The sequence below is a fragment of the Mercenaria mercenaria genome, chromosome 7, assembly GCF_021730395.1.
Source record: "Mercenaria mercenaria strain notata chromosome 7, MADL_Memer_1, whole genome shotgun sequence".
Lineage (NCBI taxonomy): Eukaryota > Metazoa > Mollusca > Bivalvia > Venerida > Veneridae > Mercenaria > Mercenaria mercenaria.
Window position 1 is genome coordinate 66991195 of NC_069367.1, and position 23757 is coordinate 67014951.

General features: G+C 34.3%; 1 protein-coding gene across 1 annotated transcript in view; it reads right to left on the reverse strand.

Moving 5' to 3' along the window:
- Nucleotides 1-203: 203 nt before the first annotated feature.
- The window catches only part of LOC123555758 (structural maintenance of chromosomes protein 4-like), a 64626-nt gene continuing 41072 nt past the window's right edge, over nt 204-23757 (reverse strand). The window contains exons 18-26 of the mRNA XM_053548562.1: nt 15704-15830; nt 14811-14862; nt 9835-9972; nt 7843-7987; nt 5356-5529; nt 4790-4969; nt 3040-3272; nt 2474-2657; nt 204-1373 (exon numbers count right to left, since the gene is read on the reverse strand). Coding sequence (XP_053404537.1) covers nt 1203-1373; nt 2474-2657; nt 3040-3272; nt 4790-4969; nt 5356-5529; nt 7843-7987; nt 9835-9972; nt 14811-14862; nt 15704-15830 — 1404 coding nt within the window. The 3' untranslated portion in view covers nt 204-1202. The remainder of the gene's footprint in view (nt 1374-2473; nt 2658-3039; nt 3273-4789; nt 4970-5355; nt 5530-7842; nt 7988-9834; nt 9973-14810; nt 14863-15703; nt 15831-23757) is intronic.

Sequence of the window (23757 nt, forward strand, 5' to 3'; positions counted from 1 at the left end):
TTTCAAGTAATTACAGAGATAAAGAGAAAGTGCTTCAAAACTTTAACCAAGGTGCGGACACGGAGGGACGCCGACGATGGGTCGTGTAGGGCAGCTCTCCACACTTTGTATAGTGGAGTTAAATACCAAATAACTTGGTACATACATACAAATGTAACAATATGCTGTTTCATCATGAAGAAATTTATTTCCATTTTCTTAATTTAGCATTAATTTATCAACATTTCATCAGTTTATCTGTGTTTTTGATCTTCTGGTTACAGGTGAGATAAAATGACTGTCAATAGAATAAAACAAACATCTTTAGGCTAGTCTTATTATCATATGTTCAGATTAATTTCAGTAAAATCTGAGATAATGAAAGAAATAGTTTAATGGTGTTTTCCCCATATATTAATTAAGTTATTTATCAGGAAAAACAGTGTTTTCGAGTCTAACAGATAATTATGGTTTTAGCAAAAGATAATTTAGAAAACATCACTAATTTGAAATTTTCTGTAACCTATAAGTATATCCTGGTAAATTTTAATAGTCATGAATACAATTTAGTGATATAAAGACATAGTTATGATTAAATATAATGAACACAATGTGGTAATTCTGTACATCTGAATGACAAACACTGGTGAAATAGAAAACAAAAAATGCTCAAGGAGGACAGAAGGCAGTTTAGAGACCAGTCTCAGAGCTCTATATCTGACTGGTTGGCTCTAGACTTAATCTTCAAACTGACCAATGGCAGAGTTCCATTCTGAGGCTGGTCTCAAAACTCAAGTTTTATAACCACTGTGTGAGTAGTTAATCAGTAGATGAGAGGCAGACAGAATTTTAGGGAGAAGACCAACAAAGTTACAAAAACATATATAATGAAAAATATATATATAACATAAAAATTAATTTACAATAGTTGATCTACCATGCACTAATAACCTGCTGTAAGTGATCTAACAACTTGCACAACTGTATACACAGCACTTTTACATGCATCAATAGTAAATGAACATAGGAGCAACTATGTTCCTGGCAATATACTAAGCAGAACTTGTACTGTCCAGTGTACCTTCAGTACCTCCACTTTCTTAAGCATTTTATCAATTTTGTTTCCCACAACTGTCTTAATTAGAATTTCACTGGTTACTTTGTGCATATGTGCAAGTACAAAAATACAGTAAATATTTAGAACATTTCAAATATTTCATCCTCTATGCAGCATTAGGATCTACTTCTTGCAGTGGTATTGTCAATTTGTTGGGGTTAATTGTCACAGATTTTGTACAATTGTCTGTCTTATAGATTCCTACAAGCCTATCAGCCAGCTCAAACATGTTGTTACGTAGAGATATAATGATGAATTGAGCATTCTTGGTCCTCTCCTGAAAACATATACAATACAGTACAGTAAAACATAACCATACAGCCAAAAGATGAGCAAAATGATCAACTCACCCAGTGTAAATTTCAGGGTACATACAGACTAACCAAACAAACATTTCCGGACTTTATAAGGACTTTTTCAGGACATTTTTTCCTCACTTTAAAGTACTATGTTTTCTATATTTCTATGAATACTGTTATGAACAGTATGTCACTTCCATCAGCTCTATCCTTTGAAAACTGTCTCGAAGGTCAGAAACAAACCAACACAGTTCGGCTAAGAGTAAGTGAAATTTAGATTCTGTTTACTATATTTGCAAACATGGCCAACTTTCATATAAAATAATTGTACCAAACACTAATGATATCCAGAATTTTATAAATAAAACACTCTGCTTTAAACTCATTGTCAACACTGCTCAACCATCAGAACTTTTTATCAAAAATACACAATCTGACAACTGGAATCAGAAGACTGAAAAAAAGATGCTATCTTCATAATGTGAAGAAAGCGCCATCTAGAAACCAGTGTTTTCATCCCATTGTTAATTTTTATCCCTTCAAAATATTTCAAGACAATACAATTATGGTCATCAGATTATCCACATACCTCTTCTTTATTGTTTCTTCACTCAGTTATAATAAAACTGACAAACTTCACTTAAGGACATTTTTACCATATTTAAGAATGTTTTAAAGAGTAAGGAATACAATTAAGTACTTTCCATAACCTTTTGACATTTTTCAAGACTTTTAACGCCAGGCATCAAATTTAAGCATTTTTAAAGACTGTGTGAATCACAGGGATTCAGAACTTTTCGCTATATTCACAATCTGTCAATATTTTATAAAACAGCTACTCACAAAAATGTTATACTGCTATAAATAGCATGGAATTCAAAAGACAGCCATAAAACACAAATATTCTATCTTGTTTACCAGTTCCAAGTCTAAGTATGTGTATAGCAATATTTCAACCTCATGAAAATTTCTAATTTTATAGCTCCAACTTTGCTAAGTAAAGTAACCTTATTTCAGCTATAACTTCTTATGGCAATAAAAACCCAATGAATAGAGCAAACATGTATGGAAGAGATACCTTTATATAGTTAGCTACAATAGAGACGTTCTTGAAATCCAGGGCAGCATCAATCTCGTCCATCACATACAGAGGTGTAGGTTTAAAATGATGGAGGGCAAACACCAATGCCAGGGAACTGAGGGTCTTCTCCCCTCCAGAAAGGTTAGATATATTCTTCCAGGACTTCTTCGGTGGACGGACACTGAAACAAAACAGAAAAAAATGAAACATTCCTCAATGTCTGAAGATTAAATATAAATTTAAGAATGGAATCAGGACGTGTAGCTTTCGTCATCTATGAATAACAATGAACATGACTATGATGCAGTCACCATAGGAAATCTATTGCATTTAAAAGTTTGTGGAAGCAACAGGTCTACAAGCGTACTACAAAGACAACATACAAGGATGTATTTCACTGTCAAATGACAACTGCAAAACTGTATTTCATGACAAATATTCACAGTCAGATTTTTTCTTTCACTTCAAAGTTCTGACCTACCTAATAAGATTATTTTTGTAGTAACAAATTCCTTATGGAAAGTTTACATTTATTCCCAATCATGAGTACATGGAAGGCTAACCTGAATACAATTCCTTCTGAGAAAGGATCCAGAGAATCTACAAGTTCCAGCTCGGCGTCCCCGCCCAGTGTAATCATCTGATACATTTCCTTCAGTTTGTATGTTATAACACTGAAACCCGACATGAACTCGTCAAGCCTCTGTTTACGCAGATCTTCATGGTACTTTCGCTGCTTGTCACGGAAATCAGTGATCTGATCTAGCTCTGCCACACGTTGAAGGTAAAGCTCTTCCTATAAAAATTGTAAAAAGCCAATGTAAATATTCAAAGTACTGACTACTTAAGTCATTCCTACAACAAATTTATCAACTTCTGAAATCTGAAAACAAGAAATGTTCTGTCAGTATTTCACTCACGTTGTATTATCCTTTTTCAGCAAGTTGTTTTTACTGGTGGAAGAAGACCCTGGGGGCCCCTTCAGACACTCCAGTACCAGTGGACAACTGGGCCATAAACCTGCTGCATGACTTTCTCACATGACAGAATTCTACACCCCAAGTCAGGTTTCTACCTCACAGTATTGAGGGGCAAGTGATTTGAAGTCAGCACCTTAACCACTCAGCCAAAGAGGCCACTGTCTGAAGTTCTGTAAACCTTACAAGCTAACATCTCCCTTTAAAATCAAGCCTGTTTCTTTTTTAATGAGTAAAGATTTAAATACATTTACCTTCAACCATCATTACTGCAAATCAACAGTATTATTGCTGATTTTTACATTGACACATCAACTTACTTAGAAAATGCTGTTGTGCATAAAATTTCATGGCTATGAAATCCATGTAAAATAGTTCCCAAACCCAAGAATTTTAAAGTAGCATTATGCGCATCTTACTGCACATAGTGTGTTTTTGGTGAAATGTTTTATAAAAGCAATTTTCAATTGCTGTACATTTAAATGTGTTAAATTAACCATAATGCCGCATAAGTATTTGAAGTTGATGCTTTAGAAATACAGAAAACAGACTAATAAAATAATAGTTCTTTTCTTCAATTTTCTATGCAGTGATCTGCCTTACCTATTGGCAGAGATTTCTGAAGTTGAAGGGAAGCAACTCCTATGTGAAGTTTTGACTTTTCTTAAAGGTTATAATGCAGTAATTCGGTCAAAAATCCGTGGTGTAGTCGAAAGAAGTCCCTAATAAACAGATCCTAATTTTTCCATTTTTCGCGCATTTGCGCATAAATCGGGGGCCAAACGGGCATTATTTCACTCGTGGAATGAATTTTACATAAAATAGGACACTTTTCATGCTAATATTCGCATGTTTTCGAGTTGTTTACTTGAAAACGAAAGTAGGGTGTTTATTCTGCGGACTGCTTTCTGAAATGAGGCAATATAAGGGTATCTGACTTCAGTTGACTTGCATTTCACTGCATACTATTCAACACCCCTTTTTCTTTTCGTTTTCTTGAAGCAAATGTATGGATATCTTGTGGAAAATAGGTCTACGACGGAGTGAAAATCTAGAAACTGTAACAAAATTGTTCTGAAGTAGCTGAATTTTATATGAAACAAAGAACAATTTCTTTTATTGATATAAAAAGACTGCCCCAGTCAAAATAAGAAAAGTCATATTTGGAAACATCATTTCGTACTGGTAACAGGACGAGTTTGGTATATTGGGTTAAAAGCTATAATTCCTCCACCCTTTTTACATACACATCTATTTCAGCTGGATTTTTACTTGAAAAATTGTGCATAATTCCACTACAATAGTTTTTACCATATCTGGCAAAGTATGGTAATACCTTTTTCCTGTATTCTGCAATAGCAGCCATGTTGGGTTTCATCTGTGCAATTTTTTCCTCGAGTACAGTGATCTCATACTGTGTATCTTCTTTATTGATCTCCTCAATTTCTTCAGCTGGTATTGTCTGTAACTCCTCCGCCTCCTGTCTATCTATAGGTGTCAGAGCCAGGTGTGACAACTAAAGTAGAAATTTTTTTAAAACTTAGGTTTGAATTCCTGCATTCAGTGCCTGTTTGGAAAGGTCTAGATACATGTTATGATAGCTACTACTTCCGTAAGTTATACTCTATTAAATCAATTAAAAATGTTCTAAAGTCAAATAGAATTACCCAGTAGCATCTCAAAAATAATACAAACACTAATACAGCTGCAATATGAAACATTTTTCTACATTCTACTTAACAAGTCTCCAAGTTTCGGAAGTCATCACATAAAACATGAAAACAAGGGATTGGTGCAAAATGGTTGTATCTCCCATATTTCAAATGCAATAGGAGTCAAACTTATTAAAGAAAGTAATCAGGAAAAAGTAACTTTTCTTACTCAAGCCTCTAATCAATTTACCTCTTTCTTCCAATGTTTGACTTTTCCCTGATTTTCTTTCATGATATTCTGGAATTTCTCCAGTTCATTTTTCACATCAACAACATCTTTCTGTATCTTGTTTTCTTCTTCTTCCAACTTAGCTAGTTCCTTATTGACATCATTCAGAGCTGTTTCTGCTGCCTTCATTGTATCCTGATAAAAGAGAAAATGTGTTGAGTAATAAGGAACAAGTCAGTACAGTCTAACCTGTACTAACGGTCACCTCCGATCAGCGGTCACCTCCGTTCAGCGGCCATTTTATGACGCCCCCGACGGATTTTCCTCTATTTTATCACTTTATTTAGCGACCACCTGCCGTCCGCGGCCAGCGGCCACCGAAATTGCCTCCCGACCGCCGTATTTAACCCCTTTTAGCGGCCATTTTTCTTCCAAAACCAATTATTTTTAGGTAATAATCGCCGAAGATACCCGATTTTGAGAAGCACGTGGTTGCTAAGTTTCGCGGGACTTCACCACAAGAAGACACAATGACATGAGCTTCTCAATTAAAACTGATAACCAAAGGTGTAATCCCCTTTTGTTTGATCAAATGGCCAGTAATTATCGGTAATTAGCGTGTCACCTCGTGTCAATTTTGTTGTTCACAGTTTGACCTCGGTTAACGATAATACTCGATAACTAATTAGTAGCATAATATTTGTGATTTTTTTATACTTCTGTCATCAAAATACTATTAAATTTATACGAAATTAATTGTGTTTGAAAAAAAAATATAAACCACTCTATCTTTTACGGAACGTAACGGCAATCTTAGATTTAGCGTAGACAATAAGCGCCGAGAGTAGCTTCCCTTACCAAAATGGCGAAAATTGTAAACAAACTTGTTTTGAAGTTGGGAAATTGTCTGTAACAATTTTTGTAGTAAAAAAAAACACGCCGGAGTTTTAGATTGCTAAGAAGACCATTCGTATTGCGAAGGCAAATCCACGTCATTGTATCCTGGTAAAATAATAATGGAAAACCCAAAAAGAAACGGGCCGAAAGGCTATAGACTGGTCAGAAGTCTGAAAAATACATATACTGGCTGCACCTCCGGTCAGCGGTCACCTGGCTTTAGCGGCCAAATTGTCTGCTTCCCTTGGCTGGCTGCTTAAGACAGGTTAGACTGTATTCCCTAATCTTAGTATTCAGGGTTTTTTTGACTACTTTTGGAAAAGGAACCTGGCTGAAATTGGGAAGAACTTGCATTTTCAGGAAAATTGGGAAAATAAAAAGAAACATAATGTGCTATATGAATTTAGAAATTCAGAATATATATTTCATGTTTATATCATTAATCATACAATTCTTAAGGGCTTTCAAGACTATAAATACTGAGAACACTAAAATCCTTGTACTGAGATTCTTTTTTAATTTGGATATAACAGGTGGCCTCAGCATTGAGAAAGTCTTCATTTACTTGAATACAGCAGCTTTATTGCAGTCTGTGAATCTAGGATTTGAAACTACTTGTCCGAATTGGCAAAAGTGAATAACTTTCCTTTATACTCTATTCATAACTCCTGCAGAAGTTATTTGTCTGAAACAATAATTACTTGTCCCAGACAACTGGACAAGTGCTAATTTCTCGGACTGTTATTGTTAAACAAAATGCACTTGATAGGGAAACTGATGAATAAAAAAAATCATTTTGATGTTTCTTGTTGACATGATCAAGAAAAAATGTTAGTGAATATGCAATGTGTTTACAAAAATCCTTTCGACACCAACATTTCTCTATTTACATTCATTAAAACAAATAATGTTATTTGCAGCTTCTGTCTACTCACTATTCTAAAGTATCTGCCAACAGAGACAGTAAATATCAGTGCTTTTATTATGTTTTTACATTTACAGATCTAGATTTCATGGACGTTTTAAATATTGCATATGTTCTGGTTCCAATCAACCACCTTTTACATTTTACGTAAGCTTGGATGCACTGATTACATCAAAATCACATGGCACAATGGTTGCTGTTGTGTATGATATACTTAACACATTACACTGATTTATTGAAAGACATCTAACATACCTAATGTCTGAAAGCACCAATGTACACATTCAATCTAAACCCTGTTGGGAAAGGTCTTCTCTACAGATTTATTTACAAGAAGGCTTTAATTTGGATTTCTTTTAGTTTGTGTTGTTTCTTTTTGTTGTTGTCCTGGTTTTCTATTAATTAAATGATTAATTCTTGAACATTATAGTCTTCTTTTCATGGCATAAAGTTTTCACTGGTAGTCACATGGACACTTTTCAAGCATTTAAACAGCCCCTGAACACCTTCCCTCAATGTTTCCAGCATGGACCATACACATACTTTGAACCCATATCATTCTATAAGCCAGTTGACTTCCTCACATGAAAGAATCTAACCCCTAGCCATACTCAAATCCAGCAACCATAACCACACAGCTAAGAAGCTGACTGTCTGCTAACAAATTTGGTTTGTATTTTATGTACCTGTGACTCCTGATAAGCCTCCATAACTTTAGTTGCCTCTTCCTCCAGTTCTCCAAGCTTTGCCTCCAGATTCTTCACATCTTGTTTGTTCTCTTCTATTTCCTCATACAAACTGGCCAGCTTGTCTTCAGCTTTCTTCAAGTTTCTGATATAAAATACATTAAACTGATACAGTCTGCACATCAATAATAAAAACAAGAGCTGTCTGTTGACAGCGCGCTCGACTATTCGAAGAACTGATGGAAGTATGGGGTCAAAATATTACTAGAGATTTTCAGACAAAAGAAAAATAATAGAGAAGACAAACAATGTACCCGACTTGTGGATTTGGAGAAGTCTTGCACTATATGGCAATGTGTGACCATGATGGTAAGCAAGTGTTCAAAGTTTCAAAGCCATATATCAAAGAGTTTAGACAAAATATGGAATAGTATGCGAAACTTAACTAATTTCTATGTCAAAACGGGCTATAACTGAGCTAAAGTCCTTGTCCTAGCTATGTAGTCTTGCCTACATATGTAGACTAGATGATGGTAAACAAGTGGTCAAAGTTTCAAAGCCAAATGACAAACAGGTTAGGCAAAATATGGACTGGTATGAAAAAAAATTTCTAAGTCCAAAAAGGGCCATAATTCAGCCAAATAGTTGACAGAGTTATGTACTCTTGCCTTCAGATAGAAATCATGACGATAAACAAGTGTTCAAAGTTCCAAAGCCACACGTCAAATAGTTTTCACAAAATGCTGACTTGTATGAAAACTGAACCAATTTCCAAGTCCAAAAAGAGCCATAATTCAGCCAAAATAGTTGACAGAGTTATGTACTCTAGCATACAGATGAAAATCATGATCATAAGCTAGTGTTCAAAGTTTAAAAGCCACAAGTCAAATAGTTTTGACAACATGAGGACTTCTACTAAAACTGAACCGATTTCCAAGTACAAAAAGGGCCATAATTCAGCCAAAATAGTTGACAGAGTTATGTACTCTTGCCTACAGATAGAGACTGTTATAATTAACAAGTGATAAAAGTTTCAAAGCCATATGACAAATAGTTTTGACAAAACGTGGACTTGTACGAAAACTGAACCAATTTCTAAGTCAAAAAAGGGCCATAATTCAGCCAAAATAGTTGACAGAGTTATGTACTCTTGCCTACAGATAGAGACTGTTATAATTAACAAGTGATAAAAGGTTACAAGCCATATGTCAAACACTTTAGACAAAATATGAACTGGTACGAAAAACTTAACCAAGATGTGCTGCCGACGCTGTGGTGAGTAGGATAGCTCAACATTTTCTTCGAATAGTCGAGCTAAAAACGTATTCCATGGACCTTTGTGCTCCTTATAAAAAAAGCTCTTTTTTTTTCAGTCTATCATTAAAAAGAAGTTTTTGTTAGCTTGTTTCTGACCAAAAAAAAAATAAAGTACTTTCAACACCATTCCCAACATACTTTTTATTTTTGTTAATCTAAGTATCTCACATTCAGCAAAACCAGAGAACATTACTCATAAATTGGCCACATTTTATAGACATGTATTATATTTTCCAAAGAAACTGCTTGTACTCTTGAAAAAATCACTACCTGTGTTAAATGGTCACCTGTCTCAAACAGTCAGTTTGGTCTTAACCTGAGACTGGCTGCTTGACAAAGGCTGATTACATACATACTTTTACAGAACTAATTCATTACTTGATTAGCACGAAAGACAAGTCCTGCAGAGTTCTTCTCCAAATTATAAGAGATATATCTGTCAAATAATACCTGGTAATAATGTTTTCTATGACAACTCAGTTCGTCAACTTTTATCAAAAACATTCTAAACCCTACTTTATTTGTATCAAATTTTAACATCAACAGAATTCTACTCAGTACCACTGGTAAGCTACACATGTAAACTTCCAAATAATTAAATCGTTGCTTGAGCAAGAAAGAGATATTCAAAGCAATTTCAGTGTGTTTGCAATGGATCATATAATTACAGTGTACCTTTCAGATGTTTTGACTCCGACACTGGCCTTGGTGATCTGTCCAACAACCTGGTCAATCTGAGACTGTATGGCATTCACTCTGGACTGTGCAGCATTCATCTTTGACCCTCCTATATCCATGATCTGATTATGTAACCTTAGATAGATAAATGAACAATTAACTATTGTGAAATCATTTAATAAAAAAATTTCATCGGCATGAAATTTCGGGGTTTTGGCCAAAATGCCTGTTTGGTTGGGACATAAATTCGTGGATTTCAATTTTTTTAATTTTTTTTTTATAATTTCCACAGGACTAGATCTAGTATAGCATTTTGTTCTTACATGTGAAACCTACACATGTCAAACAGCACAACCATGGTTACCAAATTCATTATTCTACGCCGCGAGAGAAGTGAGTGACCATGTGCCAATTAAAAACCGCATTATGCCATTAACGACCGCATTATCTTTAACGACCCCTAATTTGCAAAACTGTGAAACTGTGAGATATTCAACAAGAGGACCATGATGGTCCTGAATCGCTCACCTATCCCCACATGACCCAGTGTTGAACTGAGTATGACGTCATTATTTCTATTATTTGACATAGTGACCTAGTTTATGAGCACAAGTGACCTAGATATCATCAAGATAAAAAATTCTGACCAATTTTCATGAAGATCCATTGAAAAATATGGCCTCTAGAGAGGTTACAAGGTTTTTCTATTATTTGACCTAATGACCTAGTTTTTGGAGGCACGTGACCCACTTTTAAATTTGACCTAGATATCAAGCTGAACATTCTCACCAATTTTCATGAAGATCTCGTGAAAAATATGGCCTCTAGAGAGGTCACAAGGTTTTTCTATTTTTTCGACCTACTGACCTAGTTTTTGACCGCACATGACCCAGTTACGAACCTGACCTAGATATCATCAAGCTGAACATTCTCACCAGTTTTCATGAAGATCCATTGAGAAATATGGCCTCTAGAGAGGTCACAAGGTTTTTCTATTTTCAGACCTACTGACCTAGTTTTTGACCCCACGTGACCCAGTTTCGAACCTGACCTAGATATCATCAAGGTGAACATTCTGACCAATATTCATGAAGATCTCATGAAAAATATGGCCTCTAGAGAGGTCACAAGGTTTTTCTATTTTTAGATCTACTGACCTATTTCTTAACCCAATGTGACCCAGTTTCGAACTTGATCTAGATATCATCAAGGTAAACATTCTGACCAATTTTCCTGAAGATCCATTGAAAAATATGGCCTCTAGAGAGGTCACAAGGTTTTTCTATTTTTAGACCTACTGACCTAGTTTTTGACCGCACATGACCCAGTTTCGAACTTGACCTAGATATCATCAAGCTGAACATTCTGACCAATTTTCATGAAGATCCATTGAGAAATATGGCCTCTAGAGAGGTCACAAGGATTTTCTATTTTTAGACCTACTGACCTAGTTTTTGATGGCACGTGACCCAGTTTCGAACTTGACCTAGATATCATCAAGCTGAACATTCTGACCAATTTTCATGAAGATCCATTGAGAAATATGGCCTCTAGAGAGGTCACAAGGTTTTTCTATTTTTAGACCTAATGACCTAGTTTTTGATGGCACGTGACCCAGTTTCAAACTTGACCTAGATATCATCAAGGTGAACATTCTGACCAATATTCATGAAGATCTCATGAAAAATATGGCCTCTAGAGAGGTCACAAGGTTTTTCTATTTTTAGACCTACTGACCTAGTTTTTGAACCCACGTGACCCAGTTTCGAACTTGACCTAGATATCATCAAGGTGAACATTCTGACCAATTTTCATGAAGATCTTGTGAAATATATGGCCTCTAGAGAGGTCACAAGGTTTTTCTATTTTTAGACCTACTGACCTAGTTTTTGATGGCACATGATCCAGTTTCGAACTTGACCTAGATATCATCAAGGTGAACATTCTGACCAACTTTCATAAAGATCCCATGAAAAATGTGACCTCTAGAGTGGTCACAAGCAAAAGTTTACGGACGGACGGACGGACGGACGCACGCACGGACGGACGACGGACGCCGCGCGATCACAAAAGCTCACCTTGTCACTTTGTGACAGGTGAGCTAATAAGAAAAGTCGGAGCCAATTAAAAAGTGTCAAAACAGTAGCACCTGGGATATAGTCTTGCATAATTAGCATTTATAATCGTGTTTTCGTTAAAGTTGTTAATATTGATGTGCATGTGTCATCTTCAATGAGTAGGTATCGTCCATTGCCTGTTCCTTTGTTTTTTCATCAAATAAAATTATATATGAAAATGTTTTAATTAGCCATTCTCTAGCTAAAATAAAGGCTAGAGTATAAACATTTCAGAGCTGAGCCGAATAAATGCAAATAACAGCCGCAGCAGAGAGCGGTCTGTCAGGGGATGCTATGTCAAACTACTATTTTTAGTATCTATACTTTTACTTTGGCGAACATGTAAACAAGCCAAGGGTAAATGTCAAAAGAAATAGTTGATTTTGTTCCTACGTATACCTAACATTTATCGTTGATTGGCACTCCAAAAACTACATGAAAGCTGCAGGTCAGTATGGCAGCATGCACTCACTACGGACCTGATAAGATGGCTATTTGGTGACATTAGAGTACAATTTACATTTTTTTAGGCGCAATTTGTTCGTTGGGACTTAACTTCTTGGTTAGACTGAACCACAAAATCCATGAAAATTTATCCCACACAAATAATGATTTCACAGTACATAGTTAAGTAGAAACTTTACTAGGGTGACTTTTACTATCTACAGATCTACTTAAATATGAGTATCCTCTAGGCTGATTATGAGCTTTGCCGATTAAGCCAGTTCTGGTTATGTGTTTAGTTGAATCAGCCAGTTCTAGTTATGAGCTAGGCTGATTGAGCCAGTTCTGGCTATGTTAAAGGTTCTAATTATGAGCTAGACTGACTGAACCAATTCTGGTTATGTGTAATGTTATGTGTAATATTGAATTAGCCAGTTCTAATTATGAGCTAGGCTGACCAAGCCGAATTCTGGACAAACATTCTGACTAAGTTTCATCAAGACAAACCATTCTGACCAAGTATCACAACTGAGGCCTCTATAGAGTGTTAACAAGGCAAATGTTGACAGACGACAGACGATGCATGCACAACGACGGAAGCTGTACAATGACCGGTCACAATAGCTTACTCAGGTGAGCTAAAAAGCAGCATAGTTTTGACAAAATAACAGCTAAAGTTATGTCACTTGTCCTGGGTGTTCATCTCATGATGCAGAAAACATGTGTGAAGTTTAAAGGCACTAAGCACAGTAGATTCTGAGAAATCTGCTTACATGCAAAACTTTAACCTGAATTCTTAGATGAAAAGGGGCATAATTTTGATAAAATAAAGCTAGAGTTATGTTACTCGTCATGGGAGGTCATCTCATGATGCAGAAGACATATGTGAAGTTTGAAAACATGTAGCCAAATACTTTCTGAGAAACTTGCTTACATGCAAAACTTTAACCTGAACTATTGTGATGCAGACGTTGACTTGGACACCAGCGAAAGGGTGACTACAAAAGCTCTGAAAAATTTCAAAAATATGTGAGCTAAAAATGAGAAAGCTCACCAAAAACTCTAACCTGAATGCAATGGTGATACCAGGACCAGTACAATAAGCCTGCAATATTCTTTTCAATCTAAAATGAAGCTAGAAACTAATTCACCTGAGATTAAAAATGTACCTTACAGGTCACTGGTCTGGCTGTGGTTAAAAAGACCAAGGAGCCAGGGACTCCCTCATCAACTTATTTCTGAAATCCAGTCTATTTTGAAGAAAAAACTGCCAAGACATTTAGAGCATAACCTGCCTGTTTTCTGGTTCAAGCTGTCTACTTCTTATAGAGATAGTACCTAAGATTTTCAAATCATAGGTTTGAAGTTAAAAAGCTTTGAAATGAAGAGAAATGTCCATATATTTCTCAAAAACAGAAATACAGACAATATTTTAACCAGAAGTGCGGAGTTATGAGCATTTAATATTTTCATGATAACGAAAATTTTGTGATCAAGGAAATGTAACTCTTCTTGAACATGGAGAGCATAAACATCAAAGGGACATAATATAGTCGATATTTTCTAATTGGGTGCATTTGATTTAACATTCAACTTTGATCTGGATTGCTAAATACTGATCCATGATACTGTGTGCTAAAAGTTTAGAACATCTGGAACAGTCTATTAACAGCAAAACTATGCTTTAGCAGAATCTAAATAGAGTTAAGCTCTAACTGGGACTCAAACCCAGGACCTCTCACCCCTAAGGCAGACACTCTACCACTTCCCTATAACAGCAGTAGCTAATAGCTATGCAGTTTAATTGCTGGATTACATTGCGTGAACTGGAACAATAATCGGTGAACTCCGGATTATCGGCGTATTCGCTTTGTTACCTAACGGCAATTTTTGTGTAAAGATAAAATATAATCTAATGCTGCCAATGTCATAATTGGTCAAACCTGCCCAAATTTCTCTGACGTGTTGTTCAGAGTATGAACTTACTAACTGGCAGTACCAGTGAAATATTACTTACACTGAATCTTTTATATTTGCCCTTTTTGCAGCTGCCGAACGGCAAAGACGATGAGATTTGTCCAAATATAACTAATTATTTTACCAGATTTGAGAGGATTTTAATTGATGGGAAATTACAGTTGCAAACTAAATACCTTTCTGCAACACATGGAGTCATTAGCATTCACTGTCAATCAGTATTATGACTGAGATCGACTGTCATTCATTCATTTCAAAGTTTCATAGACAGAGTCCGTTGTTTACATTTTTATCGTAACCGGTGCACTTGTAAAAATCACTTTAGTTTGAAAAATCAAAGTATGCGAAGAGCTATGGTACGGTCTCTACTTCTTATATTAACAACCACTTTGAAAAAATTCAAACATCACAGAAATAAATTTAGTTTCTACTTACTCCTGCACTTCTGCCTCTAGCTTGTTAGCAACATCTGCCACCTTCTGATAATCTGTAATAAGTGAACAATACATTGCTCACTATTTATACATATCTTACATATACAAAATATTTGTTTGTTTCGGTGCAAGATAGAAATTGCCACTTGTGAAAATATAAAATATGGCATTCACAAGTGAAAGAAATTTCAACCTTACATGTAAAAGAAACAAGTTTTATTTTTATTTCATGTATTTTAAATGGTTTTAACCAAATTATACCAATTTTACCCAGACAACTTCAAGTGAATTGCCCCAAGACATCACCATGTTGTAATGTCACAATATCTTTGATGAAAAAATGTTAAGCAGTTCTATATCTGTGTATAAAATTTTGTGATTTCTTTTACTTTTAAATACGGTGGAATGAATAAAACACTCTGCTCTAAATTTACTGTCAACATCGCTCAACCTTTTACTAAAATACATCTACGGTCAACAGATTTACCACACTTATTTTCATCATTTCTTCATGCAGTTATTTTTTTTTCAAAACTTCACTCAATTTAATGACTTTTTAACCATATTTATGGACTTTTTAAGCATTTTTAGGGTCAGGAATAGGTTTAAGTACTTTCCAGGACCTTTTGACTATGTTTAGGACTTTTTTATGAACAGGTATCAAATTTAAGCACTTTTTAAGACTGTGCTAGCCTGTGGTCTCTAAAACTCAGTTTTATTAAAATTTTGATCCCATAAGAACTACAAACTAGTTGCACAAATTTTTTGACAATATTTCATTTCAAGATAGCAATAAACCTAAAAACACAGTCAACAAAAACTTTTAAAATGACTTAAATTTAGTCAACAATTTTAATTAAGCTGTATTTTGATAAAAACAAGTAAAAAGTTTACCTTTACGATATTCTGTGACCATCTTCTCCAGTTGTTTTAGTTGTTTCTCATCTGGAGCTGCAGCTTTCACTTTCTCTTTCTGCTCCTCAATCTGTGTCTCCAGAGTCTTTACTTGCTCTGTTAATGCCTGAAATAACATGTTATCATTCCATTGATGCCTTATAAAACACGTTATTACTATAATAATGCCTTATAAAACATGTTAATACTCAATTGATGCCTTATAAAACATGTTATTACTCCATTAATGTCTTATAAAACATGTTATAACTACAATAATGCCTTATAAAACATGTTAATACTCAATTGATGCCTTATAAAACATGTTATTACTCCATTAATGTCTTATAAAACATGTTATAACTACAATAATGCCTTATAAAACATGTTAATACTCAACTGATGCTTTATAAAACATGTTATTACTCCATTAATGTCCTAGGGCTGTTCCAGCAAAAAAGGCCTGGGGGGTAGGAAGGAGTACCTATTTTTTTTCTCTAGGTGAGGGGTATTTTTGTTATTTAAATTTCCTTGGTTGGGGGTGTAATTGGTATTTTAATTCTGTTGGTGGGGGGTATTTTGCACACTAAAACGTATAAAAATGTTTCTTGAGATTTTCTATGCGAGTATATTTTTATGACGGACAATAATGCGAATTCGATATTTATTAATTTGATCAACGTTTTCTTATGCTCAGGGAAAAATGCTGGTATACTGTACACGAAATGGTGCAATAATCACGTGTTTTTTTCCACACGCATGCCGGTTAAAATGCAAATGGCGGAACAAACCTGGTTCAGAAATCTGAACCTAGAAGGTGTCGTCTCCTGGCTCGCAGACAAAGGCCTTAGCGAGCTGGGTAACGTAATAAAAGGTAACACAAAAACAAGAGGACGATGATGGTCCTGAATTGCTCACCTCTTCCCACATGACCCAGTTTTGAGTATGACGTCGTTTTTTCTATTAATTCAGACCAACTTTCATACAGATCCCATGAAAAGTATGGCCTCTAGAGAGGTCACAAAGTTTTTCTATTTTTAGACCTACTGACCTAGTTTTTGACCGCACATGACCCTGTTTCAACCTTGACCTAGATATCATCAAGATGAACATTCAGACCAATTTTCATACAGATCCCATGAAAAATATGGCCTTTAGAGCGGTCACAATGTTTTTCTATTATTTGACCTACTGACTAGTTTTTGAAGGCACGTGACCCACTTTCGAACTTGACCTAGATATCATTAAGATGAACATTCAGACCAACTTTCATACAGATCCCATGAAAAATATGGCCTCTAGAGAGGTCACAAGGTTTTTCTATTATTTGACCTACTGCCCTAGTTTTTGAAGGCATGTGACCCACTTCCGAATTTGACCTAGATATCATCAAGGTGAACATTCTGACCAATTTTCATGAAGATCTCATGAAATATATGGCCTTTAGAGAGGTCACAAGGTTTTTCTATTTTTAGACCTACTGACCTAGTTTTTGACTGCACGTGACCCAGTTTCAAACCTAACCTAGATATCATCAAGATGAACATTCAGATCAACTTTCATACAGATCCCATGAAAAATATGGCCTTTAGAGAGGTCACAAGGTTTTTCTATTATTTGACCTACTGACCTAGTTTTTGATGGCACGTGACCCAGTTTCAAACTTGACCTAGATATCATCAAGGTGAACATTCTGACCAGTTTTCATGAAGATCTTGTGAAATATATGGCCTCTAGAGAGGTCCCAAGGTTTTTCTATTTTTAGACCTAATGACCTAGTTTTTGACGGCATGTGACCCAGTTTCGAACTTGACCTAGATATCATCAAGGTGAACATTCTGACCAATTTTCATGAAGATCTCATGAAATATATGGCCTTTAGAGAGGTCACAAGGTTTTTCTATTTTTAGACCTACTGACCTAGTTTTTGACGGCACATGACCCAGTTTCGAACTTGACCTAGATATCATCAAGGTGAACATTCTGACCAATTTTCATGAAGATCTTGTGAAATATATGGCCTCTAGAGAGGTCACAAGGTTTTTCTATTTTTAGACCTACTGACCTAGTTTTTGACGGCACGTGACCCAGTTTCGAACTTGACCTAGATATCATCAAGATGAACATTCTGACCAACTTTCATAAAGATCCCATGAAAAATCTGACCTCTAGAGTGGTCACAAGCAAAAGTTTACGGACGGACGCACGGACGGACGACGGACACCGCACGACCACAAAAGCTCAAAAAAGCTAAAAAAAAAGGAAATGAAAGCCTGTGGTTATAAACTGGTAGATGATGTGACAAAGTTGAACAAAGATCTGATTATTAGACTATATTTACATATTCAGATCAAAAGTGGCTGGTTTTTCAATGGTTCAGTGTATGGACTCACAACTCGAGAAGAAAGAGTGAGATTTGACATTTATGATGACATCAATGAAGTGATCAAGGAATATCGTAAGAAAAGAAGCCAACGATAAGCTGACCTGCAAATTAAGAAGACTGAGGCTAGAACTACATGTAAATAATTTCTGTTTAGAAATGTCTTAGAGATAGTTCTGTACCTGATGTCAGTATGTGTATTGATGCATTTGTGTAGAAATGTCTTCGAGATATATTCTGTGTCTGATGTTTTGGTATATGAATTGATACACCTGTAAAGGAGTGTCTTTGAGATTATATTCTGTATCTGATGTTGGTGTGTGTGTAGATACATTTGTACAATATGTATATTAATGTGTTCCTATAAAAATGTCTTTGGGATATATTCTGGATCTGTTGTTGGTATATGTTTTGATGCATTTGTATAGAAATGTCTTGATATATCTGGTGACCGTGTTGGAATGTGTATTGATGCACTGATATGGAAATATCTTTGACATGTGTTCTATATCTGATATTGGTATGTGTATTGGTGCTTTTGTATAGAAATGTCTTTGGAGCATCTATACTTGATTGTGTATGTAAATTGATTCATTTGTTTTGAAATGTTTGTCTATATTCTGTATCTGATGTTATGGTATGTGTATTGATGCATTTATGTAGAAATATCTTCGAGATATATTCTGTGTCTGATGTTATGGTATGTGTATTGATGCATTTATGTAGAAATATCTTCGAGATATATTCTGTGTCTGATGTTATGGTATGTGTATTGATGCATTTATGTAGAAATATCTTTGAGATATATTCTGTATCTGATGTTATGGTATGTGTACTGATGCATTTATGTAGAATTATCTTCGAGATATATTCTGTATCTGATGTTATGGTATGTGTATTGATGCATTTATGTAGAAATATCTTCGAGATATATTCTGTGTCTGATGTTGGTGTGTATATTGATGCAGCGTTTATAATGTCTTTGAGGACCTATACATTGTATCTAATGTTTGATGCCGTCATTATGTTTGTATTGATGCATACTCAGACATTGAACGATTCTAAGATATACAATTTTGAATGTTATACAATATCCCTCAATAATAAGATGACATTTTTTTTTTCGCAATAATAATGTTTAAAGTCTTAGAGAAAGATAAATGTGTTGGTCAAATGCAAAAATCTCCAAACGTTTTTGATTATTTAAATTGTCAAGGAGAGTACGTAATAATTATATTTCCTATCAACATATTTAACCCTTAACCTACTAAATTTAAACAATGTATTTTTCCAACTTAAGAGCATATTAATTAAGGGTTTAAAATGATGCATTCTGTAGTAAAGTCTTGTCTTTTGATTGTATTTCAATGTTAAATTTTATTTGTTTGTTTAGTTAGTTACATGATGTGCTTTATCTTGTTTCTTTTGAGGTTATACAGGTATATTGTTTATAACTTAGATAAACTATTTCACAAAAATTCAGAGTTGAACTTGTACATGTATGTCTATTATTTCATTACTTGCTGCTTAGAGATTGTTGAGTATTTAAGGGGTAATAATGAATAATTTAAATGTTCTATCTTACAATTGCCGTGGATTAAATGACATTAAAAAAAGATGTGATATTTTAAACTTATTAAAGGGTCAGAATGCAGATATCTGTTGTTTACAAGACATGCATTTTACTAAAGAAATGGAGAAAAATATATATGCAGTTTGGGAAGGGGAATGTTTTTATAGTCATGGCAAATCAAACGCTAGGGGTGTTTGTACATTAGTTAGAAAAAATTTAAATATCAAAGTAAACAGTACAGAAAAAGATAGCAATGGTAATTTGTTGGCTTTAGATATTTCATTTGAAAATAATAGATTTACTTTAGTTACACTATATGGGCCAAATATAGATAGTCCAGACTTTTATAACTATGTTTTTCATGTTATAGATAAAATTGGAAATGATTCTTATGTAGTATGTGGAGACTGTAATTTAGTTCTAAATCATGAGCTAGACTATTGCAATTGCAAATCTAGAAATCATAATGTAAAGGTTAGAAAATTATTGTTAACACATATTGAAAACAGAAATTTGGTAGATCCTTTTAGAATATTACATGGAGAGAGTAGAAGATTTACATGGTACATATTAATCCTTTACAACAAGCCAGATTAGATTTTTTTCTAATTACTGAAAATATGTTGAATTTTGTTAGAAGTTCAGACATTTACATTAGTTACAGATCAGATCATTCTATTGTAAATACTTCTTTATGCTTTGAGGATGTCAAACATGGTAAAGGTCTGTGGAAGTTTAACAATTCATTGTTGCATGATATAGAATACTTAGAGTGTATAAATAATAAAATAGAAGAAATAAAGAAACAATACTGTGTACCGATATATAATTTTGAAAAATTGTCAGACATAGATGATAAGAACTTACATTTTACCATTAATGACCAATTATTTCTAGAGACACTTTTAATGGAAATACGTGGTAAAACAATATCATATGCCAGTTTTAGAACTAAAAATAAAAATAAACAAGAACAAATATTGTTAGAGGAAATAAAGAAATTGGAAAACAATTTAACAACTGAAAACAAAAAAAAAACATATTTAAATTTACAAGATAGATTAAGTACACTAAGAAATGAAAAAGTAAGAGGATACATGATTAGATCATGTTCTGTTTGGACTGAAGATAGTGAAAAAGCTTCTAACTTTTTTTGTAATTTAGAAAAGTATAACTATACAAGTAAAGTAATTCCCTTTATTGAAACAGAAGATGGTTCATATATATATAACCAGGAGAAAATTTTGAAAGGAAACTAGTAACTTTTACAAAACACTGTATTCTCAAGTTAATACGTTAGACAACTATAATATGGATGAAGATTTAATGTTCCTAAGCTATCACCAAAACAGTCCTCAGCATTAGAAGGTTTATTGTCATATGAAGAAGTCTCTAACACTTTGAAAAACATGAAAAATGATAAAAGTCCAGGCTCCGATGGTTTTACAACAAATTTCTTTAAAGTGTTTTGGAAGAAGTCGGGTGTATTTGTAGTGAGAGCTTTAAATTATGCTTTTCACACCAGCAGTTTTTCAGTTACGCAAAAGCAAGGTATAATAACATGTATTCCGAAAGAAAATAAACCGAAACAGTTCCTGAAAAATTGGAGACCGATTACATTGTTAAACATTGTTTATAAACTGGCTTCAGGTAGTATTGCTAACAGAATAAAATCTGCGTTAGATAATCTAGTTGCTAGAGATCAAACCGGCTTTGTTAAAGGACGTTATATTGGGGAAAATACCAGACTTTTGTATGATGTAATGAAGTACACTGAAGATAATAATATCCCAGGTCTAGTTATGTTAACTGACTTCGAAAAAGCCTTCGATACTTTGTCATTCAATTTCATACAGAAGACTTTTTCCTTTTTTAATTTTGGTCCAATGATTAGACAAGAGCACCGCCTTGCGGGTGCTGACGCTCATCTGATTTTTTTTTGTGTAATAGAAATATTGTCCTACCCATGATTTTCTAAGTCTAAAAAGGGCCATCATTCTTGCAAAAAGCAGGATAGAGTTATGTTTCTTGATGTACAGTGTCCACTTATGATGGTGAAAAACTGTTGCAAGTTTTAAAGCAACAGCTTTGATAGTTTATGAGAAAAGTTGACTTAAACATAATACTCAACCAAGAAAATGATTTTCTAAGTCCAAAAGGGGCAATAATTATTGCAAAAAGCAGGATGGAGTTATGTTGCTTGCTGTACAGGGTCAGCTTATGATGGTGAACAAGTGTTGCAAGTTTCAAAGCAATAGCTTTGATAGTTTAAGAGAAAAAGTTGACCTAAACATAAAACTTAACCAAGAAATCTGATATTTTCTAAGTCCAAAAGGGGCCATAAATCTTGCAAAAAGCAGGACGGAGTTATGTTTCTTGCTGTACAGGGTCAACTTATGATGGTGAACAAGTGTTGCAAGTTTTAAAGGAATAGCTTTGATAGTTTAGGATAAAAGCTGACCTAAACATAAAACTTAACCAAGAAAACTGATTTTCTAAGTCCAAAAGGGGCAATAAATCCTGCAAAAAGCAAGATGGGGGTTATGTTTCTTGATGTAAGGGTCAGCTTATGATGTGTGAACAAGTATTCCAAGTTTCAAAGCAATGCTTTGATAGTTTAGGAGAAAAGTTGACCTAAACATAAAACTTAACCAAGAAATCTGATATTTTCTAAGTACAAAGGGGCCATAAATCTTGCAAAAAGCAAGATGAGTTATGTTTCTTGCTATACAGGGTCAGCTTATGATGGTGAACAAGTATTCCAAGTTTCAAAGCAATAGCTTTGATAGTTTAGGAGAAAAGCTGACCTAAACATAAAACTTAACCAGGCAACGCCGATGCCGACGCCAACGCCGACGCCGACAACCGCTCAAGTGATGACAATAACTCATCATTTTTTTTCAAAAAATCAGATGAGCTAAAAATGGATCACAATGTTCTTAAATAATACACAATTATCAGTACAGTTAAATGGATTTTTATCAAATTTTTTCAGCTGCGGCCGTGGTTGCCGACAGGGTGACCCAATCTCATCTTATATTTTTATTCTCTGTGCTGAAATACTGGCTATAAAAATTAGAAATTGTTCAAATATTAAAGTATAGTTATTGATGGAACAGAATATAAGATTTCTCAATTTGCAGATGACACCTCATTATTATTAGATGGTTCGGATAAATCTTTGAACTCAGCACTTGACTTATTGCATGATTTTTCTCTTCACTCAGGATTAAAAGTTAATTTTGATAAGACTAATGTTATTTGGATAGGCTCTCTTAAATATAGCACAAGGTCAATAAAAACAAAATGGAAACTTTTTGTGGGGTACAACTAGGTTTAAATTACTGGGTATTATATTTGATGTTGATTTAAACAAAATAGTAGATCTTAATTTTCAAGATAAAATCAGTAAAACTGTAGAAAGTATATCATATTGGAAGAGAAGAAAACTAACTCCAATTGGTAAAATTATAGTTGTTAAATCGTTGTTACTTCCCTTGTTGACACATTGTCTGATATCGTTACCAAACCCAAGTAATCAAGTCTTACAAGAAATTAATAATATTTTTTATGATTTTGTATGGGAAGGTAGAGTAAAAATCAAGAAAACAGTTATCATTAAAGACTATAAAGAAGGAGGCCTGAAAATGATAGACATATTTTCATATACATACAGCTTAAAAGTATCATGGTTCAAGAAATGTGTTAATGGAAGTGAGAGTAATTGCTTTCGATTAGTTAGAACCTTGTTTGATATAGATAAATTATTTAATACTGGTAAACTGTATGCAGAATATACTATAAGAAAACTTACAAATAAATTTTGGATTGATGTTTTAAAATGTTTTATTAGATTAACAGAGTGTACACCAATTGATACAGCTGAACAATTGTTAAATATGCCACTATTCTATAATCATGAAATTCTCTCTGGTGGAAATGGTATATTTATAAAACCACTCTATGATAGAGGGATTCGATTTGTTAGTGATATTATGTCAGATTCTGTGTCTTTTCTTAGTTTGCAGTATTTGGAAACAATTGCTGGAAGTAAAATAAACTTTTTACATTATGAGATATTAAAAAGAAGTGTAAAAA